At 37.9% G+C, this 22,248-nt stretch overlaps 1 protein-coding gene across 1 annotated transcript; it reads left to right on the forward strand.

Moving 5' to 3' along the window:
• Positions 1–1,895: 1,895 nt before the first annotated feature.
• SIRT1 (sirtuin 1) lies at positions 1,896–20,035 on the forward strand. The gene is made up of 9 exons (XM_087964047.1): positions 1,896–2,646; positions 4,391–4,507; positions 7,035–7,276; positions 8,444–8,596; positions 9,993–10,140; positions 11,814–11,893; positions 13,280–13,466; positions 13,733–14,308; positions 18,022–20,035. The coding sequence occupies exons 1-9, from the start codon at positions 2,127–2,129 to the stop codon at positions 18,366–18,368; spliced, it is 2,370 nt and encodes a 789-aa protein (XP_087820173.1). The 5' UTR covers positions 1,896–2,126; the 3' UTR covers positions 18,369–20,035.
• The last annotated feature ends 2,213 nt before the right edge of the window (positions 20,036–22,248 follow it).

Raw genomic sequence — 22,248 nt, forward strand, 5'->3', positions numbered from 1 at the left:
GAGGCGAATAGTTATTATTCTCAGCCGAAGCTGCTCCAAAACAAAGAAAGCAGGCAGGCAGGCAGAACGGGGCACCGAATTGAAGTGCGGGCGGGCGGGGTGGGGGTAAACCGGCGCTTCGGAGGAGCTGCGGTGACAGGAAAAGCCACCACCCCCCGGCTTCTTTGAAGCAGTTTCTTCCTGGGCTGGTGGAGCAGCGAGAGAGCGACTGAAAGAGGAACGAGGCGGGAGGAAACCGAAGCCGCTGAGCCAGAGAGCAGGACAGGCTTCGGTTGCTTCCTCCCTCCCCTTCTTTCATTTGTATCCTTGATCCCCGATCCCAACAGCATTCACCGAAAGCGAAGAAAGCCACCATTTTTTATTATTATTTTTTCTTTGCGGCCCTGTACAGAGTGCTCCACGGACCGGGACCGGTCCGCGGCCCGGTGGTTGAGGACCCCTGCCCTAGACAAAAGCCAAGTAATTAAGAAAGCTAGGGAAACAAGAAAAAGAAATCCCTTACAAACAACAGGTCATGCCAAATCAACAAAACAAATAGACCAAAGACACGAAATAAATTCCATAGGAAGACAGGAGATTGCCACAAGACGAGATTGCCACAAAACAAATGTGGCAATCAGGAGATTGCCACAAAACAAATATATAAAAGACTAGGATGAAACTGATAATCCAATCAAACCACCCTGCAGAGTTTACCCTCCGGCGGAAATGAAGACAACCCCTGACAGGATTTAAAACATTAAGAAATACAAACACAAGCACACACACACAAAAGGAGAAAAGGTATAAAAAATCAAGGGTTTATCATACAAAGCTAGCTAGCCCCAGGAACGCAGACTTCTTGCTATCTCTCGCCTTCCTGAAAAATAAAAAGAACCAGCTTTCAAGCAGTTGTCTGTATCCTTGCACCGGAGCTCTCCCAGCAGGAAAATCGAATCCTCAGAAGAAAGGCATTTTCCAAGCCTTTCAACAAAACCTCAACTGTTTTTACTCTTATTCAGCTTTCCTTCCCAGAATCACAAAGGTGGCAAATGTGAGCATCGGTCGCCAAGTTACTTTTTCATTGCCTTGGTCGCTGTCCAAGGAAGTTTGCAAAAGGAAGACTATTAAGTTCCCATAGTGATGCGTTGTGCCTCTGTGGCAGGGGTCTCCAACCTTGACAACTTTTAAGATTTGTGGGCTTCCAACTCCCAGAATTTCCCAGAAAGCTGGCTGAGGAATTTTGGAAGTTGAAGTCCACAAGTCTTATAAGTTGCCAAAGGCCGGAGACCCCAGATCTATGGCATTTCAGATTCCCTCAGCTCTAAAATCTCTTCCAAACCCTAAACGAATCCTTGTGTGGGGTTGATTTCCAAGAACGGGTAAAATGCACTTTTTTTTTTTTTTTACACAATGCACGGTCTGTGCCAAGGGTCTCCAATCTTGGCCACTTTAAGCCTGGAGGACTTCAACTCCCAGAATTCCCCAGCCAGCTGGCTGGGGAATTCTGGGAGTTGAAGTCCTCCAGGCTTAAAGTGGCCAAGATTGGAGACCCCTGGTTATCCCGCGCCCTTCTTTCCCCCTCGCTCTTGAACAGCCCCGTTAGGGGACCCGAATTAGGAAAAGCCACCCAAGGAAGGCTCTCAGGAGCAAAAAAAATAAAATTAAAAATAGAATGACGGGATTCAGCTACGAGCGCAGAGTGAGGGAGCGAGCGCGAGGCACCCCCGGCGCTGCCCGAATGCGCAACGACCAGCGCCGAACAGAAAAAAAAAGAGGCGACTCGGCAACATTCGAAGAGGGCGGCGTCACGTGACCGACGCCTCCGCAGCAAAAAAAAAAATAACAACAACCCACCTCTACTTCCTCCTGCGCCGCTGGCTTTTTTTTTTTTTAATTTCAAACCTCGCTTCGTCATGTGACCCGTTTGTTGTTGCGGTGCTACGCAGGGCTACCGCCCGCGTGGGCGTCGGCCGGGTCACGTGCTGCGTTTAAATCTCTCTCTCTCTCTCTCTCTCTGAGGTGGGGGCGGGGGCCGCTTCTATCTGCGGCGCCACTATGAGCGGCCGCCGCGACTGACGGCGGGGGGGAGGAGGGAGGGAGGGGGAAACAGGAGGAGGGGAGGGAGCAGTTGCTCCTGCTCCAAGATGGCCGACGAGGAGATGCCACTCCTCCATTCTCGGAGCGGCGGCTGCCGCGGCAACAACAACAACGGCGCCGTGGCGGCCGCTGACGCCGAGAGTCCCGAGCCCGCTCTCAAGCGTCAACGCCAGGCTTCGGCTGACCAGAGCTGCGCGGCCAAGGCGGGAGCCGGCGGAGAGGTAGACGCGGCGCCTCTCCCAGGAAGGGCTGTCGAAGAGGCCCTGAAGGGGGACAGGGCGGTCCCCGCCGCCTGTGTCAGCGGCGAAACGGGCGAGGTGGCCTCGCCGGCGGGGGCAGGAGAGGGCTGGGGCTGCGCGGAAAGCGGGGCCAGGTGGTGGGGCCTGGTCCGAGAGGAGCCGCCGCTGCCGTCGTCGTCGCCGCACCAACGGCAGCTGCCGCGGGGGCAGAGCCAAGGGGAGGGCGCGGAGGCGGTGCCCGCCGGAGAGCCAGCGGAGACGGCCATTGGCTGCGGGCCGGCGCAGTCTTCCAACGGCGCGGCTGAGGTGCAGAGGGCGCCGCAAACCGGTGAGAAGCCTCCGGGGACGGACGGAGGGAGGGAGGGAAGGAGGCCGGACCACCCGGAGTAGCGCTGAAGAGGCGGCCTGTCAGCCTTGACAGCGAGCTCGTTTAGGGGCTGCCCCCTCGTTGAAACTGGTCTCTTAGGGGGGAGTCTCAAAACCGTTCACTCAAAACCGGCTTGTCTGGGCTTTCAGGTCGCTGTTGGTAAAGCTCTTCGGTCTTTTTTAACTCTTGGTTTCTTGTTTATGGTACACGTGGTTGAAGAGGGAGTTTATTCTCATTAGTTTACTGCCATTGCACCTCGTACAACGAAATTAAATGCCGTCTTCGGTGTACCTTATATACAGGGCTCTCCAACCTTAGCAACTTTAAGACTAGCGGACTTCAACTCCCAGAGTTCCTCAGCCAGCAAAGCTGGCTGAGGAACTCTGGGAGTTGAAGTCCGCTAGTCTTAAAGTTGCCAAGGTTGGAGACCCCTGCCTTATAAGTTATATAGCCAAATAAAACACAAACACGCATCCTTCACATTCTATACAGTTGAATCGACAACCCGATGTATTGCATTAATAGTGCACTCATTCTTGCAATTCAACGATTTTTTTTTTTATTTGCGCCGGGTCCTTATGGCAGTGCCTCTTAATAATCTTCCTTGGATTCCCGAGAATTTACCTTATGACGGTAGGACTTGAAGATTGCAAAAGAAAACGTTAGCTTTTTTTTAGTGATGCGTGAAAAAAATACTAATCGTTGTAAAGCTATTAGTGCCGAATGTGTGAAGTTCTGCAGGGCAAGCGAGTTTATTCAAATTGGCATCACGTATTTGTACTAGACAAATTGATAATTTTCCCATTAACAAAATGGACATGCATAGACAGTAATTGTTTAAATTTTAGACTGCAATGCTGTATGGATTTGTCAGAATATTAAATCAGTTCAGTATCATTTTGTATGTGTATATGTATGTACACCCACACACACCAACAAGCATATAGGATAGAACAATTGCTTTGGTGTATCCTATAAATGTTTTCTTGAAAGCCATCCTATTACATAATTGGAATATGTTTTTAAGCAAATAACACAAGATTGCAACCTTATTTAGTTTAAATCTATGAATATATCTGAATAGTGAATGAAGTTGGAAGCAACTGATAAAGCTTCTTTTGAAATTAGGAAGAAAATGTTTTTCTGAAAGCAAAAATTGTTGTGGTCATGTAAAAGTTTGAAAATACATTGACACCTTAAGATCATATTTGACAATACATTGGATAGATATTATACATAGTATTATATTCATACAGTAGTGTAAAGTAGAAAACTTTCTAAACGAGTCTCGGGACTTATTTTTAACATTTGCAGTTTATGTTGCAGATATTAATAATTGCATAAGTGTATATATTGGAAATTTGTTTCTTTTTGTACATCTAATTGCAGAAATGTAAGCAGAAATATATCTTGCACACATTCTAAAAGTGTAGATTTTAAGAGTGCTCATAAAAATATTTTTAAAAGCATGCTTTTCTCAACCACACCTTTTCCATTAAAGATGTCAAAATTAAAACTAAATTTATCGTAGATTTGTTTCTGTACAGAATAAAACTTATGTTTACTGATTTTTACCTACCCAATACCATTACTTAAATCATACCTCAAGAGTATTTTTGCTTCCATATAGATGTGCAAAACAATATAGTATATTACAAATATGATGGCACTACTTTTGTACAATAACCTTATCATTGTTTTACAGATAATTTATTTTTTAGTGATGAAATTATTGCAAATGGCTTCCATTCTTGTGACAGTGATGAAGATGATAGAGCCTCTCATGCAAGTTCCAGTGATTGGACTCCAAGGCCACGGATAGGTAAAATTTAGTTGTTAATCTAAGGCAGTATTTCTCAGTTGTGACAGCTTTAAGATGTGTGGTGTTCAGTTCTCAAAATTTCCCAGCTAGCTTCTTCTGGACTAAAATCACCTCAGTTCTTCATTTATTTTCCTATCAACATTGGGGTACTTCCTTCCTTTTATACCAGGGATCGCCAACCTTTTGGACCTCAGGGACCATCAAACTCATAATTTTAAATCCCGGGGACCACTAATATGAATTCTGACTGATGGTGGCAGAGAGAGAGAGAGAGGAATCTGATCTAACCTCTCTCCTTCCCTCCCTCCGTTCCCCCCCCCCCACACACACACGCAGGGGTGGGATTCAAATTTCTTAACTGGTTCTGTGGGCGTGGCCTAATTTGTGGGTGTGGCTTGGTCATGTGACTGGCTGGGCATGGCTTGTATATAAATATTATAAATATTTATATAAGTATTGATTTTTTTAATAAAGAGCAACTTTTATCTAAAATAAGACAAAGCAGGCAGGCAGATTGAGTTGCTCACAGAATCACAGATTCATTCAGAGGTCTGTGAGATCGACTACCTGAGCCTGTCACATAAAATTTGCTTGCAAGCAAACTCACAAAATTAACTCACAACACACCATGTATGTAAACATTGAATTTTTTTATAAAAAAAGAGCAACTTTTACCCAAAATCAGGCAAAGCAGGCAGGCAGATTGAGTTGCTCACAGAATCTGATTCACTTAGAGATCTGTGTTTCTGTCATCGGCTAGCTGAGTCTGCACTGCTTCAGTCCTAAGGAAGGTTCAGCTCTGCTTAAAAGCAGAGCTGAAGATCTAAAGATTAACTAGAAAGCAAGAAATCCAATGATTTCCTGCTTTCTAGCTAATTTAAATCTCCCGACACAGCAGAACAGCTGATGGTCGGAGAAAGGAAAAATAGCAACTTAGCAGGCAAGTTTTCCAAGTAAGGAGTGAGTGGGCGGGGAGGGTTCCCGTGGGCCATGTGGGCGCCGCAGCCTTGTGTTCCTGTACAGCCTGGATTAATTGCTTTGGGGGGTGCTCTGGGGATGACATTTCTCTGCAGACCACCAAAATCCGCGGCCCACCAGTTGGCGACTGTTGTTTTATACAGTCTGCCACTTGCTGCTTCTAAAATGCCTGTGATTTCCATTCCCCTGAGTTTAATATCATTTAATCTTAAACTAACAGCTGAAGAGAAGAATGCTACTTCACAGAAGAATGGAACCTATAGTGTTCTCAGTGATTCTATAGCACTTTAAATTCATGATTAAAAGTTGTGGGCAGAAATGTATAATATAGTTCGATCTTTGATTCTTTTTATAAATGAAAAAGCTTCTCAAATTGTTTCCCTCATCTGCTTTTTGACATACGTATTTCCGTATGTGTGTGTGTGTGTGTGAGAGAGAGAGAGAGAGAGAGAGAGGGAGGGAGGGAGGGAGAAGAGGTCATACAGGTAGTCCTCAATTTATGACTGGTTGCTTAGTAACCATTCAGTGTTATGACCTACGTGAAGCAAGCAAGTTGACCTAGTTCTGAAATTGTGACAGTCCTCTCCCCTCAGGCAGTCACATTTTGGATGCTCAGCACATAGTTGCACATGGTTACATGATGCCTTTTACAGTAGTTTGGCAAAAAAATCATAATTTATTTTTGGCTATTGGCAAGAATAGTCATAGCAAACAACGCTTTGCTTGATATCTGTGGTACTCACTTAATGACTGCCACATAAAAAGATTGTAAAATAATGTCGGTCACATGACCAACCTGATTGTCACAGGATAACAACTATAATAGGCAAGCTTCATTATGGTTATATGTCAAGGACTACCTGTAAATGGCCCCATCTTTACAAAAAACACTTCTTTTTTAAAAACAAGTGTAAACATTACTAAGGCAATTTTGTGATATTTTATTAGGGCAAAAACATTTGATCTTGTGGAAGCAATGCAGGGGTGCTATAGATAAATTTGAGGAGAAATATACACACAAACACACAATATCAAAAGGACAACTGGGTGGGAGAAAATTGAAATCTTTCCAGAGCAAGAATGACAGGGCTTTGAATAAGGTGATTCTGGGTATTGCATGTTCTTTACTATACTGATAAGATTCCTGATGTTAGTAGGTGAAGAAGCTTTAGGGTTGTTGAAATGGAAGTTACTCATAATACCACTATCGCTGCTTTTTATGACATGAAGTGCAATGTGTTTTCCTATTCAAAATACAGCAGATGACAATTTTCTCATTTGTTTATTCTGTCAGAAATATCACAATTAAAATAAGTCATACTATATGATATAAAATTTAAAATACAAAATACAAGATTAAAATATGTAGAAGTTAAACGTTTCCCCAAAAATGTGTGCTGTTAACACATTTGAATGTCCCCTGGGCAATATCTTATAGTTGAATAATCCTTTCAATCCAGAAGCACCTGAAGTGTAGTGAGGTGCTCATTTTCTCATTTAATCTGTCTGTACTATCTTATACTCATAATTACTTCATTTTCCATAATAGGTCCATACACTTTTGTCCAACAACATCTCATGATAGGCACAGATCCACGTGCAATTTTGAAAGACCTATTACCAGAAACAATTCCTCCTCCTGAATTGGATAATATGACATTATGGCAAATTGTCGTTAATATTCTCTCAGAACCACCTAAAAGAAAAAAGAGAAAAGATATTAATACTATAGAGGATGCTGTGAAACTCCTGCAAGAATGCAAAAAAATAATAGTATTGACTGGAGCCGGGGTATGTATTCACAAATAGACTGTATCATATTTTGATGTTTTAATATGCTCATTGAATATAAATGCTATGTGAATAATTGTGCCATATAATTGTTACCCCTGAGCAAATAGTTGTGATTGCACATATGAAACAGTGTAGCTTATGGTGCAGTTCTCATTTTGTCATTTTGATAAAAGCATCAAATCCTGCAAATACTTAAGGTGCATATTTTACTTGCATGAACAATCTTATAAATTAAGTATTTCCCCTCTTCTAAAAGCAGTAAGGGTGAAGCCAAAGCTGTAATCATTTTTAGACAGGAAGAACTTTGGGCCCTTCAGATTTTTTTTAAATTTCTTACTGCTGGTTATACTGATTGCGCCAACTTCTGAAAATTGGTAATAGTTTCTGTAAGTTTTTGAAATAGCAGCAACCCTTAGTGTTGTGGTTCAAGTTATTTGCTGGTGACTCATAAATAAGTAAAAGTGTACCACTATGATCTGAAAATTGTACTGTATATACTCTCATATAAGCCATCTGTGGATATGCTTATCCCCAAATTTTAATGAAAATGCCATGAAAAATGTGTCATTTGTGGATGTCAACTCACATTTTTCACCGTTAGTTTGGATTAAAAAAATGATGGTCAAATTATTAGCAGATGGGCTTATTCACAAGTATATTAAGAAATACGGTACTTTAAAAAGTGTGTACCGTATATACTAATAAATAAGCCCATGGACAAATAATGCAAACCTATATGGGGGATTTATTTTGGCACCTGATATTCTCTGCTTATATGACTTTATACACAAATATTATTAGACTGAGTTTCAGGAAACATGGCAGAGCATCATGCTACTAATAGAATCAGGCTGCCTGTTTTCATTTTTGCTGAATGGTAATGACATCAATAAAATAAAACAAATATTATTACTTTACAAGTTTAACATGCTTGATTCTCTTAGGTGCTCTGACTACAGTTATATTAGCGTTTCCTCACATGGTAATTGTTTTCATGTACATGTAAAGAAATACACTTTCTTTTGCAGTTAGACTTTCCTCACATATAGTTTTTTTAAAGTGTATCAATGAGTATTTCACAGGTCATCCTTGATAAAAGAATTTTTGTTAATTGCAATAATATTAGCAACTGTCAGTTATACTATATTTTGTCATACATTTCAGGTATCTGTTTCTTGTGGTATTCCTGACTTCCGATCAAGAGATGGTATATATGCCCGCCTAGCAGTTGATTTCCCAGATCTTCCTGATCCTCAAGCAATGTTTGACATAGAATACTTCAGAAAAGATCCAAGGCCATTTTTCAAATTTGCAAAGGTGCTGATTGTCTCTTTGATTTTTTTAATCTTTGGAAGATAATCATTTAAAAACTTCCAACAGACTTCGTGCATCTAAATCTTTTTATTTGAACACCCCATTTAGGTCACATTGGGAAAAGATCCAGTGAAGTTGTCCTGGTGAAATACTGTAGATCCACCAGCAAAATCGATTTTTTCCCCTCATATATCTGCTTGCATCATAAATCTGCCCTGGATGAGGAGGGGATTTGGAACAAACTTGAGACATAGAGAGGAGACAAAGGAGAGATGTACTAATTTGATACTGCACCTATTTATGGAGTGTATCTTACTATTTTCACAAACCCATGTCTACCCAATCAACCTCAGCTTGAGGTTCAATGTGAATAAGGACAATGATAGACTAAATTACTTAGGTTTGGGAAACAGTGTAGGTTTTCTCCCCAGCATAATGCATGACTTAGAGGTCATCATTAAACTTAGGTGATAGACGATTTAGGATATAATTGTGGTAGCAAGCTATTTATGTCATTAAATTTATTATTGCCATCTCCTCAGGCGGACCTTGGACTGCTTACAAAGTATACTTTAAAAAAAACACAAAACAAATGGCCAGACTAAAAAAAGTCATTAAAGCAAAGCATGACAGCCCCCATCTCCAATATAATATTCCCTGGCCTGGTACCAAAGCTAGATTTTAAGGGCTTTGGTACTTTTAAGAGAAACCCTAGATGAGAGGCTGTAGTCTGTATCTGCAAGGATGCTGTAATGGCGATGGGAGGGGGTGTTATGACAGCAAAGACACATTTTCTAGATCCAGTATGTCATTTTGATGCAGATACTGCATTAACATATTTAGTGCTAATATAGATTGTGCTCTGGACTATGTTGCCTTTAACAAAGTAGACGCAATCATTTTCTGTCCTTCCCAATCAGCATTTGCAATTTGCAATGTTAAGGGCATGATTTTCTACAATTAAGTTGTATTGTTTAGTATATTTACAGGTCAGTAATATTTGATGGGAGAATTCTGTTGTCTTTCAGTAATATTTCAAATTTGTAACATTACTTAAATATTAATTGAAATTCTGAGGTTTGGATTATATATGTAGTATCCTATTTATATCTACTCCAAAATGAGCTCTATTAAATGTGCAGGATTGTTCTTTTAGTATTCTGTTCCCAATAACTATGGGAAGCTGCAGCAAGACATGATTTCCAAACTATGCTCTCCAACAATTCATTTCCCTTACCAAGTCGTAGATATGTAACAGCAAGCAAAAGTGCATTTGCTGCATTTTTCAATAGCAGTCTTTATTGTATGTTGAAATTGTATATGTGGTGCCATGTAATTGCAGAGATTATTGACAATTGCAGAGATTATTGACAAGATCTTGTTTGCGTTTCTTTTGCAGGAAATATATCCTGGACAGTTTCAGCCATCTCTTTGTCATAAATTTATTGCTTTAATGGATAAAGAAAGAAAACTCCTTCGCAATTATACTCAGAACATAGATACACTGGAACAAGTTGCAGGAATTCAAAGGATAATCCAGTGCCATGGTAAGTGAAATATACACTCTTTTCTATCTTAGATACAGAGTTATACAGTACTAAAGATGAGGAGAAAATGGTTACAACTAATCAAAGCCACACAGTCTAAAAATCATTCCCTGTTTTGGCATTCTATAACAAACTGTTCACGTAACAGTTGTACACATTCCATTGTAGCATCTCCTCAGATACCTGGATACCCTACTTCCAAGCCTTTTGTGATCTACATGCAAACACCTTTAGCATGTGTGATGGATATATCTTTATCTTCACCATCACAGTGGCCTCCAGTCACATGCAAGGAAGTCAGAACTCCCATTAATTAATATAAGTGTGATAGTTAAATTCATATTGGCAGGTCCCTGTATTAGCCTCATATATGAATCACACAGCCAAGATCCCAGAGGACTGGAAAGAAGCCATAATTGTTCCCTTGTATAAAAAGGGTGATAGAATTTAATTATAAATTAAATAATTTATAACTAATTATATGCCTATTGCATTACTATAGTTCTCACAACGGGTTACGTAGTGACTGTTCAAAGTTAGTATTGACTCCCTTCCCCCCAAAAGGTCTATTTCTGTTTCTGGGGAAAAAAACCTGCCCATTGTGAACAATGCATTCACTTAATGACCTGGCGCTTACCATACATTCGTTTAATGCCATAGTGTTATGCTTAGCAAAATGTCATAAAATTGGTGATGAAGCACTTAATGACCAACATAATTTACATCCATAATTTTGGGTATACTATAGTAAACTATAAGCCAGATACCTATTTAGCAAACTCCAAATGTGGGTAATAAAAAAGGAAATAATTAATTCTGAGCAAGTAGAGTTCCAACTGGGACAATCTACTACAGTCTAGTAGTGGTTCAACATCTGTCAGACAATATACCAACCACTCTTGATTTGAATCTATATGCAGCCCTTCATTGATTTTAAGTCAGTTTTTGATATCTCAAGGGTAAGATTTTGAGGCATTCTGAGCAGATCCTCTGTAGACAAAAAGTCCTGCTTTGACAGTCACAGGCGTTTCCCAACATGTTCCTAATCAATAAACTATACAATAAAATCCAGCCTTATATATAACCAGAGATCTTTCCAACATTATTCAAACTGGCAAGAGGGTGAAAACAGGGATGTCTTCTAGCACCATTTTAAAACATATATATCAATTAAATATATGTATCCCCAATCCCCAAACCCCAAAAACTTTAACCTTAGACTGTCTACTATTGACCTCACCCCTTTCCTAAGAGATCTGTAAGGGACGTGCATAAGCGCACCAACGTGCCTACTGTCCCTGTCCTATTGTTTCTTTTAATTTTATTTTTTATTTTTCTTATATGTATCCATTTCATGTATTCCTAACTATGTTATACTTATACTTATTATCTTGTAAGTGATTGACAAATCAAATAAATAAAAATAAATAAATAAATTCTCTAATTAAAACGTTTCAGATGTGCTCTCTTTCTAATCATCATCAAATTTGAGGGTCATATTCATCCGTCAAAGGCAACACTCCAACCATTACACTATCCAATCACTTGCTTGATTTCATATACTGCATCCAATGAATGTATTGAAAGTGCATGTATTATTGATAAAATCCCTGAGTGGGGAAAAAACCTTGACAACTGGTATGTTCCTTTATTGATATGTATATGTATTTCAGGTTCCTTTGCAACGGCTTCTTGCCTCATCTGTAAATACAAGGTTGATTGTGAAGTTGTACGAGGAGATATTTTTAATCAGGTAATTATTATTTTAGAATTAACTGGTGAAAAAGAACTATAAATTAGAAATGCTATTAAATACATTGAAAATATAATTGTAGGCATGCAATTTTTTTTGTTAAAACTGATCTCATACAACTTAAAATACAGCATTCTTTAAATCTAAATATGTGAATTGTAGCTATATATACAGTAATTATTGTGATTATTTTTCTTTACAAAGAACCAGTTGGGGGGTCCACAGTTGCATTATATATAATTATTTAATTATATTTGCATCTTATCAGTTCTCCATTTGAAAAAGAAAATGGGAGTTAAATGCAAAGACTAGTTCATTGCTTAATAGTGATACTGAGAAATGCCATCTAGTACAAAGCACTGCATTTTTAAAAGAATCAATTGAAATAATTTTGCAATTGCCCCTTAAAGATCATGTTCTGGTCAAACATACATTTAAGAAGGATTGAATAAAGTGTGTATGCTTGACCAGGATATGATAGCATTCTTTTGAAACCTAAAAGCACTGTCACCAATCCCTGAAATGACAGACGAGTACTCTTAAATTGAACATTAGTTTTTAATAAAGTCTGTGAAAGCTAAAGGCAACCTCTCCTTTAATAAAGGTTTTCAAGTAAGAGTGCTAGCAGTTGGATGATGGTGCTGTTACTCTTGATCTTCATGTATTAGATAGGGTTGGATTAGATGGCCTAGGGTACAATTGCAAATTGCATATTATTAAAAAACTTACCACATTGCAAATATAAAATTTGCTGAGTGTCAGAATTACATGTGCAAATTTCAGTTCTGGCTTTACACCACTGTATTTCTAGTAATCTATACGTTTCTGCACCTGATGGTGCTCAGGATTGTTCTAACTTAGAGCTTCAAGCTGAGACAGGTCTGACCCTGAATTTATAATAGCTCTGGTAATTATTACCATTGCTGTGCTAGAGTTCATTTTGATTTTTGGTAATATACTTATGATATGGAAATGAAAGAAGCTTACATCTGTCGTTTTCACTTAGGCTAGAATAAAAAGTCACAACCTCTCTCAGTAGAAACATTCTAGTGGTAGACTAATTGAACAAAGTACTAGAGTGCTGATGATTCTTACCTAGTTCGGTAATAAAATGTCTGCAAGCAAAAAACCCAAGTTCAGGGTGCACCAAAGACAATAGCAACCTTTTACAAGGACATAATCTGGGGGAGTATGTGATAATGTGACAATGTGAACTCACATACAGTATCCAAGCAAATAACAAAGCTAGAGTAAGAGAGAAGAATCTTGCAAAAGAAAGTTGAAAACAATGAGATGGCTCCCTGCCCTATAATCGGACATAACTGCTGTAATTTTAAAGTGCTACTTGTATAAAATGAACACTGCTAATGCAAATTCTTTAATCAGGTTGTTCCTAGATGTCCCAGGTGTTCACCTGATGAACCCCTTGCTATCATGAAGCCAGAAATAGTATTCTTTGGTGAAAATCTACCGGAGCAGTTTCACAGGGCCATGAAATATGACAAAGATGAAGTTGATCTTCTTATTGTTATTGGGTCTTCACTTAAAGTAAGACCAGTAGCATTGATTCCAAGTGAGTATTGATTATGTATGTGTTGAGAACAACAGAGAGTTCTTGTTTCAGTTTAAATTTAGTGATCATGATGAATGATGCCAGAAATCATAGAATGTAGAGAACTTCGTAGATGTGGGAAGCAGGTTAGGAAAAAAGAATTATGTGTATATTAATGTGCCTTAAATACCATAGAATTAGGCAGGATTCAGACATTTACATAGTTACTTATTTCCTAAAATTATCCAGTTGTTAATAGTTGACTTTATTTTTTTTTAAATATGTAGGTTCCATCCCACATGATGTGCCTCAGATTCTAATTAATAGGGAACCATTGCCTCATCTACACTTCGATGTCGAGCTTCTTGGTGACTGTGATGTTATTATCAATGAATTATGTCATAGATTGGGTGGAGAATATTCAAAACTTTGTAATAGTTCCATTCAGCTTTCAGAAATAACAGAGAAACCTCCACGGCCTTACAGAGAGTTTGAAAAACATTTAACAGAGTTACCACCCACTCCTTTAAACATTTCTGAATCTTCTAATTCATCTGACAGAATTCGATCACAAGATTCTCAAGTAATACATTTAGAGCATTCTGGTCAATATAAAGCAGGAAATTCTGATGTTGCTTTGGAATCAAAAGAAAACTCTATAGAAGAAAAACCACTAGAAGTCTATAACTCTTTAGAAAATTCAGAAAGTACTCATGGTCAGTTAGAAACTACAGAACATGTGAAGGAACCTGGATCTATTCCAGAAGAAAACAAAGAAAGAAGTGAAAAAATCTCTGTTGAAACAGTGAGAAAATGTTGCTTGAATAGATGTGCAAAAGAGCAAATTAGCAAGCGGCTTGATGGTAAGTGCTAAGTCTATTGTAAAAGCACTGTTTTGAATATTTTCATGTTATGCTTTAGAATAACTTCAGAGTATTCAAATATAATTTTGCATTGAATGCTTCAAGGTAACATCAGTCAAACATTGGTCAAAAAAACAAAGCCTACACTAGCCTACTACCATGTTTCTTAAATTGTTTTCCTCTCAGGACCCCTTCCCAATTTTAAATTTCTTTGTAGGTCTCCCAAATTTTGTAAAGGTTAAATTTATCAATATTTACCATGATAAAATTAATTCTGATCAATTTGCTGCCATTACTATTTCTCATAATAGTTTCATGGGTTCTAATATTATTCAATATGGGCTGGCAAAAAAATTAATTTTACAAAGTTTTGGGGACCCCCAGAGATCATTGGACCAATTACACTTTGAGAAACACTGATACAGGTCAGAAAATCTAAAATAAATAAATTATAGCCAAAGAGCTAATGAATTAGAAATGTTCATTTTTAAACTATTGTTAGAAAATATTAAAAACCTGGAATGAATTAACTATATTGTATATATAAAGTATTCTAGATAGAATTCCAAATTAATGGATTTTATTTTTAGTCAGTGTTGGTTTAGAGGAGTAGGAATCCCTGTAATCATTTATCTAGAAGTAGAAATCTTGAGATGGGAGGCTTTGGTTCTAGATGTATGGCTGAAGTGACCAGATTTCAGGTTTGCAAGTCTACTTCACCTCTTTCATATTCATCAACAAGTGCAGTAATATTCTTTATGATCATGGAATATGAGAATTAAGGCCCAAGATTCCTCTAAAAGCATCTTCAGGAATTAAGAAAAATCTCCTCCTTCAAACTTTTTTCTATCCTTGTAGCTCAATTTAAAAAGTGGGGAGGAGAAACAAATATTTTGCAGAATATTGAGTGATAAAAATGCTGCTTGGTTTTCACTATTTCAAGAGTTCACTATTTCACTAGTTCGAGAGATCCCATTCTGTTTCCTGCTGGCACAATCCCTATAATACTTGTAGAAAGCTAGGAATAGAAATGTCACTACTATGTTTGGTCTGGATAAATTTACATTTCATTGCAAACATCTCCCCAAAGAAAATTACCATTTTCTCACTTTTATAGAAGGATTTGAAATTGAGGCAGTGAAAGTTTTAGCTCATGTTGCCCTAATTTATTTACTTAAAACCTTGCTATAGTGTATTTATTTTGTTGCCCATCTCAAAGTTCAAAGTGACTCTAAATGGCTTACAAAATAAAACCCAAAAATTCAACAGTAATCAATATAAAAACTGATTAAAGTTACAAAATTAAAACAAACTAAAAAAACAAGGAGGGAAGAGGTGGGGGTGCCTTACTTTTTAGTGCACCAACCATCTCCAGCTAACTGCTTCTCCTTCAAGACCCTATGCCAGCTGGCACATCCAGGTTTTAAGACTTTCCCTGAAGGTTAAAAAAGAGGGGATGGATCTTATCTCCTGTGGCAAGATGTTCCAATGGGCAGGAGCTGTGTCAGAAATCTCAAGTTAAAAAAAAAAAAAAGAATCTCAGATCAATATGCATTCAATAAATGTAACCCTGCCCACAGGCTTACCATCTAAATGAATGAAAAACATTACCATCTTTAGAACAACTCTTGTAAGATAAATAGAAAAATAATTTGGAAGCAATCTTTTCTTTAGGCTTTAAATGTACCGTATTTTCCGGACTATAAGCCGCTACTTTTCCCCCCCGTGCTTTGAACCCTGTGGCTTGTACAACAATGCGGCTTAATCTATAGATTTTTTTTCGCTAACTGCCATCAGGGGGTGCAAAAACGTGACAGACGCAAGAGGTCAATGCAAAGAAGAAGACACCATCAGTAGTTTTTGGCGCGCTCGACGCAAGCAGCACGGCACGCACGAACGCAAAATATTTTTCACACCCTCATCATGGAAAGTACACGAAGAAAAGCATATGATGCAGCTTTTAAGTTGAGAGCAATCGATCTGTCTATCCACGAAGGAAATAGAGCTGCCGCATGTAAGCTTGGCGTTAATGAATCAATGGTGAGACGTTGGAGACGTCTGGCCGCATGCGAAGAGCATTCTTCTCTTTCTGTGTAAATATCTCATTTCACAACGTATATATCTGCGGCTTATAGTCTGGTGCGGTTAATATACGTACAAATATTTTTTTCTTTTAAAATTTAGTGGGTGCGGCTTATATTCTGATGCGCTCTATAGTCCGGTAAATACGGTAAGTGTATATTAGCCTATGTGAAAAAGTGAGTTGCATAGTATTTCTTGATACTATCAACTTTTTTCTACAACATCAGGTAGAAGTCGGCATGGTATTTCTACTTAGTGAACTGCTGTTGTTGCAGGCATATTATTCACAAGCTTTTGTTTTTGCCTACAAGATGTAATGTGGGAATGCATTTTGTATTTCTTACAATACCCATTTTGTTAATATTTTTATTTGTTTTGTTTTTTTCTTTCATTTCAGAATGTCAGTATACTAAAAATAAAATCCTGGGGTTTTTTTTAAAAAAAAAAAACTTTTAGTCATATCCCTTGCTTAGTTTGTGAGATAATATTTGTAGCACAAACCCTTTGTGGTAATCCTAGTCCTATTGCAGTCCGGTTGTACAGTCTGTGATGTTGGCTTTTAATAGATTTTTTTGAGGGTGAGCTCTGAAGCTTGGGGCCATATTTATTTACATCATTAGACTGGATTGACCTAATTCCTGATTTAGGAGAATCTTTTAGAGAAGAAGCTGATTTTAAGAAATAAAAAAGCAATTGGACTTAATCTGGATTTAAAACACATCTTGGCAATTAGAATGCAATTACATAAATTACATATGGTCTGCTTCCAAGTGCAATTCAAGGTATGCTTGTGACCTTTAAAGCCATTAATGTCATAGGTCCAGGCTATTTGATGAACCACTGTGTCCTGCTAGCCTGGCAGAAAGGGCCTACTTCAGATCCTGTCGGTCAAAGAATTCCGACTGGCGGGATCCAGAACCCTTCTCTGCTGCAGTAAGATCTGCCCCCAACCTCATATGCTTCCACAACAGCTTGAAGAAGACTTGGCTCGAGCGACTGGCCTGGGGACCAGATGGGGGAGTTCCACGCTGGAGGTGGCTGCTAGATTGATGGCAGACTCCACTTCTCCTCCTCCGTGCTCTCTGCTCTTCACCCCTCCATCTTTTGGGTTATCATACTGATGTATGATACATCGGTATACGGAGATGGGCAGCAAATAAATTTAACAAATATTTTTTTGTGTTTGCCTTGTTTTAAAAGTCTTAGAATCTGGCCTCCCATAAATAGAATAGGTCAAAGCCAGGGATGTAATGTACATGTTACTGTATAATGAAAAATTTGGACTGTTCTAATTAAAATTAATTCAGAGAGACTGAGCCCATTGCGTATAGCATTTGAAAGTGTGTTTCTGAAGCATTTGAAACTAAATTGCAATAAACATCAATATACTATTAAGTAGTTATGAAAGGCAAGAGGGAAAGCAGAGAGCGGGAGAAAAGCAAATTAATTTAGTGCTGCATTTGTAAGTTTTCCCTTAATCCTTTACATATATTGACACAAATAATTGTTTCCTTATAAAAATATAAGATATGGAGAACGCAGAACCTTAAGTGTGATGCATTTATGTATGATTGTATTCTAAATGATGATGCCTTCTTTTTTTCCTTTGTTGTTGATCAAACCTGTTTCAGGTACTCAATATTTGTTTTCACCACCAAATCGCTATATTTTCCATGGTGCTGAAGTTTATTCAGACTCTGAAGATGATGTCATCTCCTCCAGCTCTTGTGGAAGTAGCAGCGGTAGTGGATCATGTCGGAGCCCAAGCTTAGATGTAGAAGAGGAGAGTGAACTGGAAGACTATTACAATGGCATAGAAGAGGAGGAGGAGGAAGAGGAGGAGGAGGAGGCAGACAGTCCTGACAGAGAAGAGGAGAATGGATTTGAGGAAGATGGAACTGACCTTCCAGAATCTGTTGATGAATCAATTTCTATAAATCAGACAGTAGAATTTGACAGTTTATCAGACAAGTTGTAAGATAATTACTGATTTATTTCAGGAACTTTTCCACCAGCATTAGCAATTTGGGCATATTGGAATGAATGTGTACTGAATTCAGAACAAGGCAAACAACAATGTTTATAAACATTAGAGTAGATTTTCATGCATAGTTTTCTAACTTTTCCAATTGAATTCTATAAAGACACACTCAACACTAATCTTTATTGCATTTTAAGTTTTTTAGAAGGTACTAAGTATCTTTTACTGTCACTACATTCATTTTTATTAATATGTGTTGTGTGTGTGTGTCTGTGTATGTATTCACACATATACAATATTTTTGGCTTTATAAATTTCACCTTGTGTTATTTCTGAACCATTTAAAAAGCCATCATAATATTAATATATAAAGGGAACAGCTAATCTAGACCAAAGAATGGTATTGTTCATACCTCTCTTGTTTTGCATCCTTTCAGTTTATTTATGTCTCCTTAGTCTGCTGCTGCAAGAATATGTTGTTAAATATGAAGATTTTCCCCAAATGCCTATGGCAGCTGTTTTCTGAACTCTTCATGTTGGGTATATTTGCATGCAATCATATTAGAAGTTAATTAGACATCAGTGAGCTTCTGAAAATTCCTTAGATTACTAGAAAATAGCATTTTAAAAAACTATTTAAATAAATGAAAATGCTATTTTTAAAACAAAAGCTAAAATAAAGCAACTTTCTGTAGATACATAATAATGCTTATTGGCTTCCAAAATTACAGGAAGAAAGTATTAGATAAGAAATCATTAACCCTGTTAACATGAGTATTTAGTGCAGGAAGTTGGTATATAAAACAATGTATAAAATCTTTGTGTACACTGCCAAGATGTGAATATTTAAGTGTTGGAAGGTGTATATATATTCAGGATATAGATGGAATTTTTGCCCAAGAACAAAAGTGTTTCTATACTTTTCAGTACTTTTATACAAACATTTAATGAGAGCTACTCGTGCATCCAGTAAAACAGAAAATTCAATTTCACCTTAACTTTAAAGTATGCTGCTTAAAGGCTTCTGTTCAGAGAACCTCACCACTCCTTGATAGATTGATGTAGAAAAGGCAGCAACTGAAAGGAGTTCCAAAGCTGCTTCAAAACTGCCTCTTGAAATAGATGTGTCAAATGTTACCGCTGTAGATTGTCTCAATCCTTTGTGCTTCATTTGATCCTAGCTTTTTAATTTCTTCTTGAAACCACTTTTCAGCTGTATCCGTAGTTACACCAGTTGCCAATAATTCTTTTGCATTTCTTTAATATTCCATTTTGAAATATGTATAGAGCTGTTCTTTTCAGTCAGTACATCCAATTTGTAACACGGCATAATGAAGTGTTAAAAATGGCATTTTGTGTTCATTTGAAATGTTGGCATGTTTTCTTGTTGTCCAAGTTATAAATAGAACTTGAACAACTACACTTAAAGAATGCAATATGTTTAGCTTGGCATGCATGTCAAACTGTATTTGTGCTATAGGAGATATTTTAAATGGAAATATTTTGTTTTAAATTATTTTTACAGTGTGGATTATTTTCTGCTTTTATATTGTATATAGTGTCTTTTATGTAACCAACTGGCAGATGTTTTGTAGAAGATTGTTTAAATTGACATAGCTCTCTTCCTGCAACTTTTGAAATACAAAACCAGTGTTTTATACTCAGTCTGATTTAAATCTATTATATTATTAACTTTTGGAAGCTGTTAACAAATGTGTGCATGCAATGTTATTAAGTATGGAAAGTAATACAGTTGGTGAGAAGCAATATGCTGCTCCTCCCATATTGCTCCAGTCACTTTTAAAACTAGGAGCAAGATCTCTGATGCAATAAAGGCCAGGCCAAAAGCTTCGACCCTCAGGGTGGGGAGACATCTGGCAAGCAATGTCTGGCTGGTCTGTCTACCCAAATTACCATAGCAACTTGGAGGGAATTTGTAGTTATTTGTAGATTGAGCTTTTTTTTTTTTTTTACATTAAATACTCTTCCATGGACTTTTATGCCATTTTTTAAAATCATTACTGGGAATTTAATAATGGTATGCTTTCCTCACTGAATGGTCAGACTCTGACTGGTTCGAAGACATTTGAGCCTGTTGTGTATTGTACATATGCTGTTTACCAATGGTGGATATGGGCTTTCTGTCCCTCCAGTGGTTTGCTCCTATCTGATAACATCATGTACTTACCTTCAATGGGTATATACAGTCTTGATACTAGCAAAACAGGAAGTACTAGGAATGATGAGAGCAGACAACTTTCAAATTTTGGGTCCTATTGAAGTGAGGTACCTCTCCTACTGATGGTTTAGGGGTGGGGGTAAGGCTATGGTAGTATCTTGTCCTGAGGGAAGAGACAGATTGGATACGGTACGCTTGAGGTAAACCATAGTCTGTTGCTGATTTGCAAATATTAACAGGCTGCAGATTCTCTTCATCTTAGATATCTTACAATACCATTACCTCCTTTTTCTACTTCCAAATAGCTACTACCCTTGGGCTTTTTCCAAATGCCCTTTACATCCCCAGAAAAGACCTCAGAATACATATGCTTTGATCCAAACACAGATGAAACTAATATGGACATAAAAGATCACTCATGGAACCATTTTGCAATCAGGTCAGACAAAATAGTTTTTAGTCCTTGTGATATCCTGTAAAGCAGGGATCCCCAACTCTCAGGCTGCGGATCAGTACCTGTCTATGGCTTGGGCCTCACAACTGAGCGAAGCTTCATCTGTGCGTGCATGAAATCTAGGTAGCACATAAAACCATGATTTTTCCCCCTCACGGAACTGGTCCATGGTACCTAAAAGATTGGAAACCACTGTTCTGAAGTCAGAACTTGTATGATCCTCTCCAAAGAGAAACAATTTTATACTACCTGTTGTTAAATGCTTTAATTTTCCACAATTTATTGATTCTGATTAAATAAGAGAATGCCCCTCTGTCTATATGCTACACTGTTGATAATGAAACCAATTCAAGTTTATCATTTGGGTCCTATAACAGCAAAAAAAATTAAAAACACAAATTTAGCTGTAGTCAAATAAACCTAAGTTTTGTCACACACCAGGCTATCTTGTTTGGTGTTCTGTTGTAAAGCAGGAAGGCAAAGAACAAAACGTAAGCATGCACGTTTATGGGTTGAAGAACTCTCGTGTAGTTTTATGAAAAGGACTAGGGGGTGACATGATAGCAGTGTTTCAATATCTAAGGGGCTGCCACAAAGAGGAAATAACCTACTCTCCAAAGCACCTGAAGACAGGATAAGCAACTGATGGAAACTAATCAAGGAGAGAACTAAGGAGAAATCAACCAGTGCCTCCAGAAGTTGTGGATGCTCTGGAAGTTTTTAAAGAAGAGATTGGACAACCAGTTGCTAATGTTTGAGCAGGGCATTGGACTACAAGGCCACCAAGGTCCTTTTTAACTTCTTCCTTCCAGGCATTTCAAGATAGGTAATGCCTTTACACATTATTTCTGCAGACCTGAATTGAGTAAGTCTGACAAGATCCAAATAAAGTTTGAACACATGTTCATCTTAAAATAATTTGGACACATGACCTAAGCAAATTTTCTCCATAATGTTAAAAAAAAAATGAGACTTTTACATGTATACATTATTCAACATTTTCATTCAAATATTTTTATTTTAGGCTTGAATTGTTTCACTGCAGTTTATAAATCTAAAAAAAATAAATATTTATTTCACAGCTGAAAGTCACGTACTATTAATAACATGTAAACATTCAGGAACTTTACCCCCGCCCCTCTCCCAGTAATTGCACCTCCTTGGTTCAAAGTCATCACTTCCAATGACCAAAGTCCTTAAAAAGCTAAAAAAAAAAAAAAAAAGTCAGTAATTTAACCAGAATT

This window comes from Notechis scutatus, chromosome 4 (genome assembly GCF_049901735.1).
Source record: "Notechis scutatus isolate UNSWTSFEM ecotype Mainland chromosome 4, rNotScu1.2, whole genome shotgun sequence".
NCBI lineage: Eukaryota > Metazoa > Chordata > Lepidosauria > Squamata > Elapidae > Notechis > Notechis scutatus.

Excerpts from the sequence above, each read along its gene's own strand:
- SIRT1 (XM_087964047.1), top strand. The coding sequence starts at position 2,127 with ATGGCCGACGAGGAGATGCCACTCCTCCATTCTCGGAGCGGCGGCTGC. Across the intron at positions 7,277-8,443 it reads TAGTATTGACTGGAGCCGGG|GTATCTGTTTCTTGTGGTAT; the intron begins GTATGTATTCAC and ends CATACATTTCAG. Across the intron at positions 10,141-11,813 it reads AAGGATAATCCAGTGCCATG|GTTCCTTTGCAACGGCTTCT; the intron begins GTAAGTGAAATA and ends TATGTATTTCAG.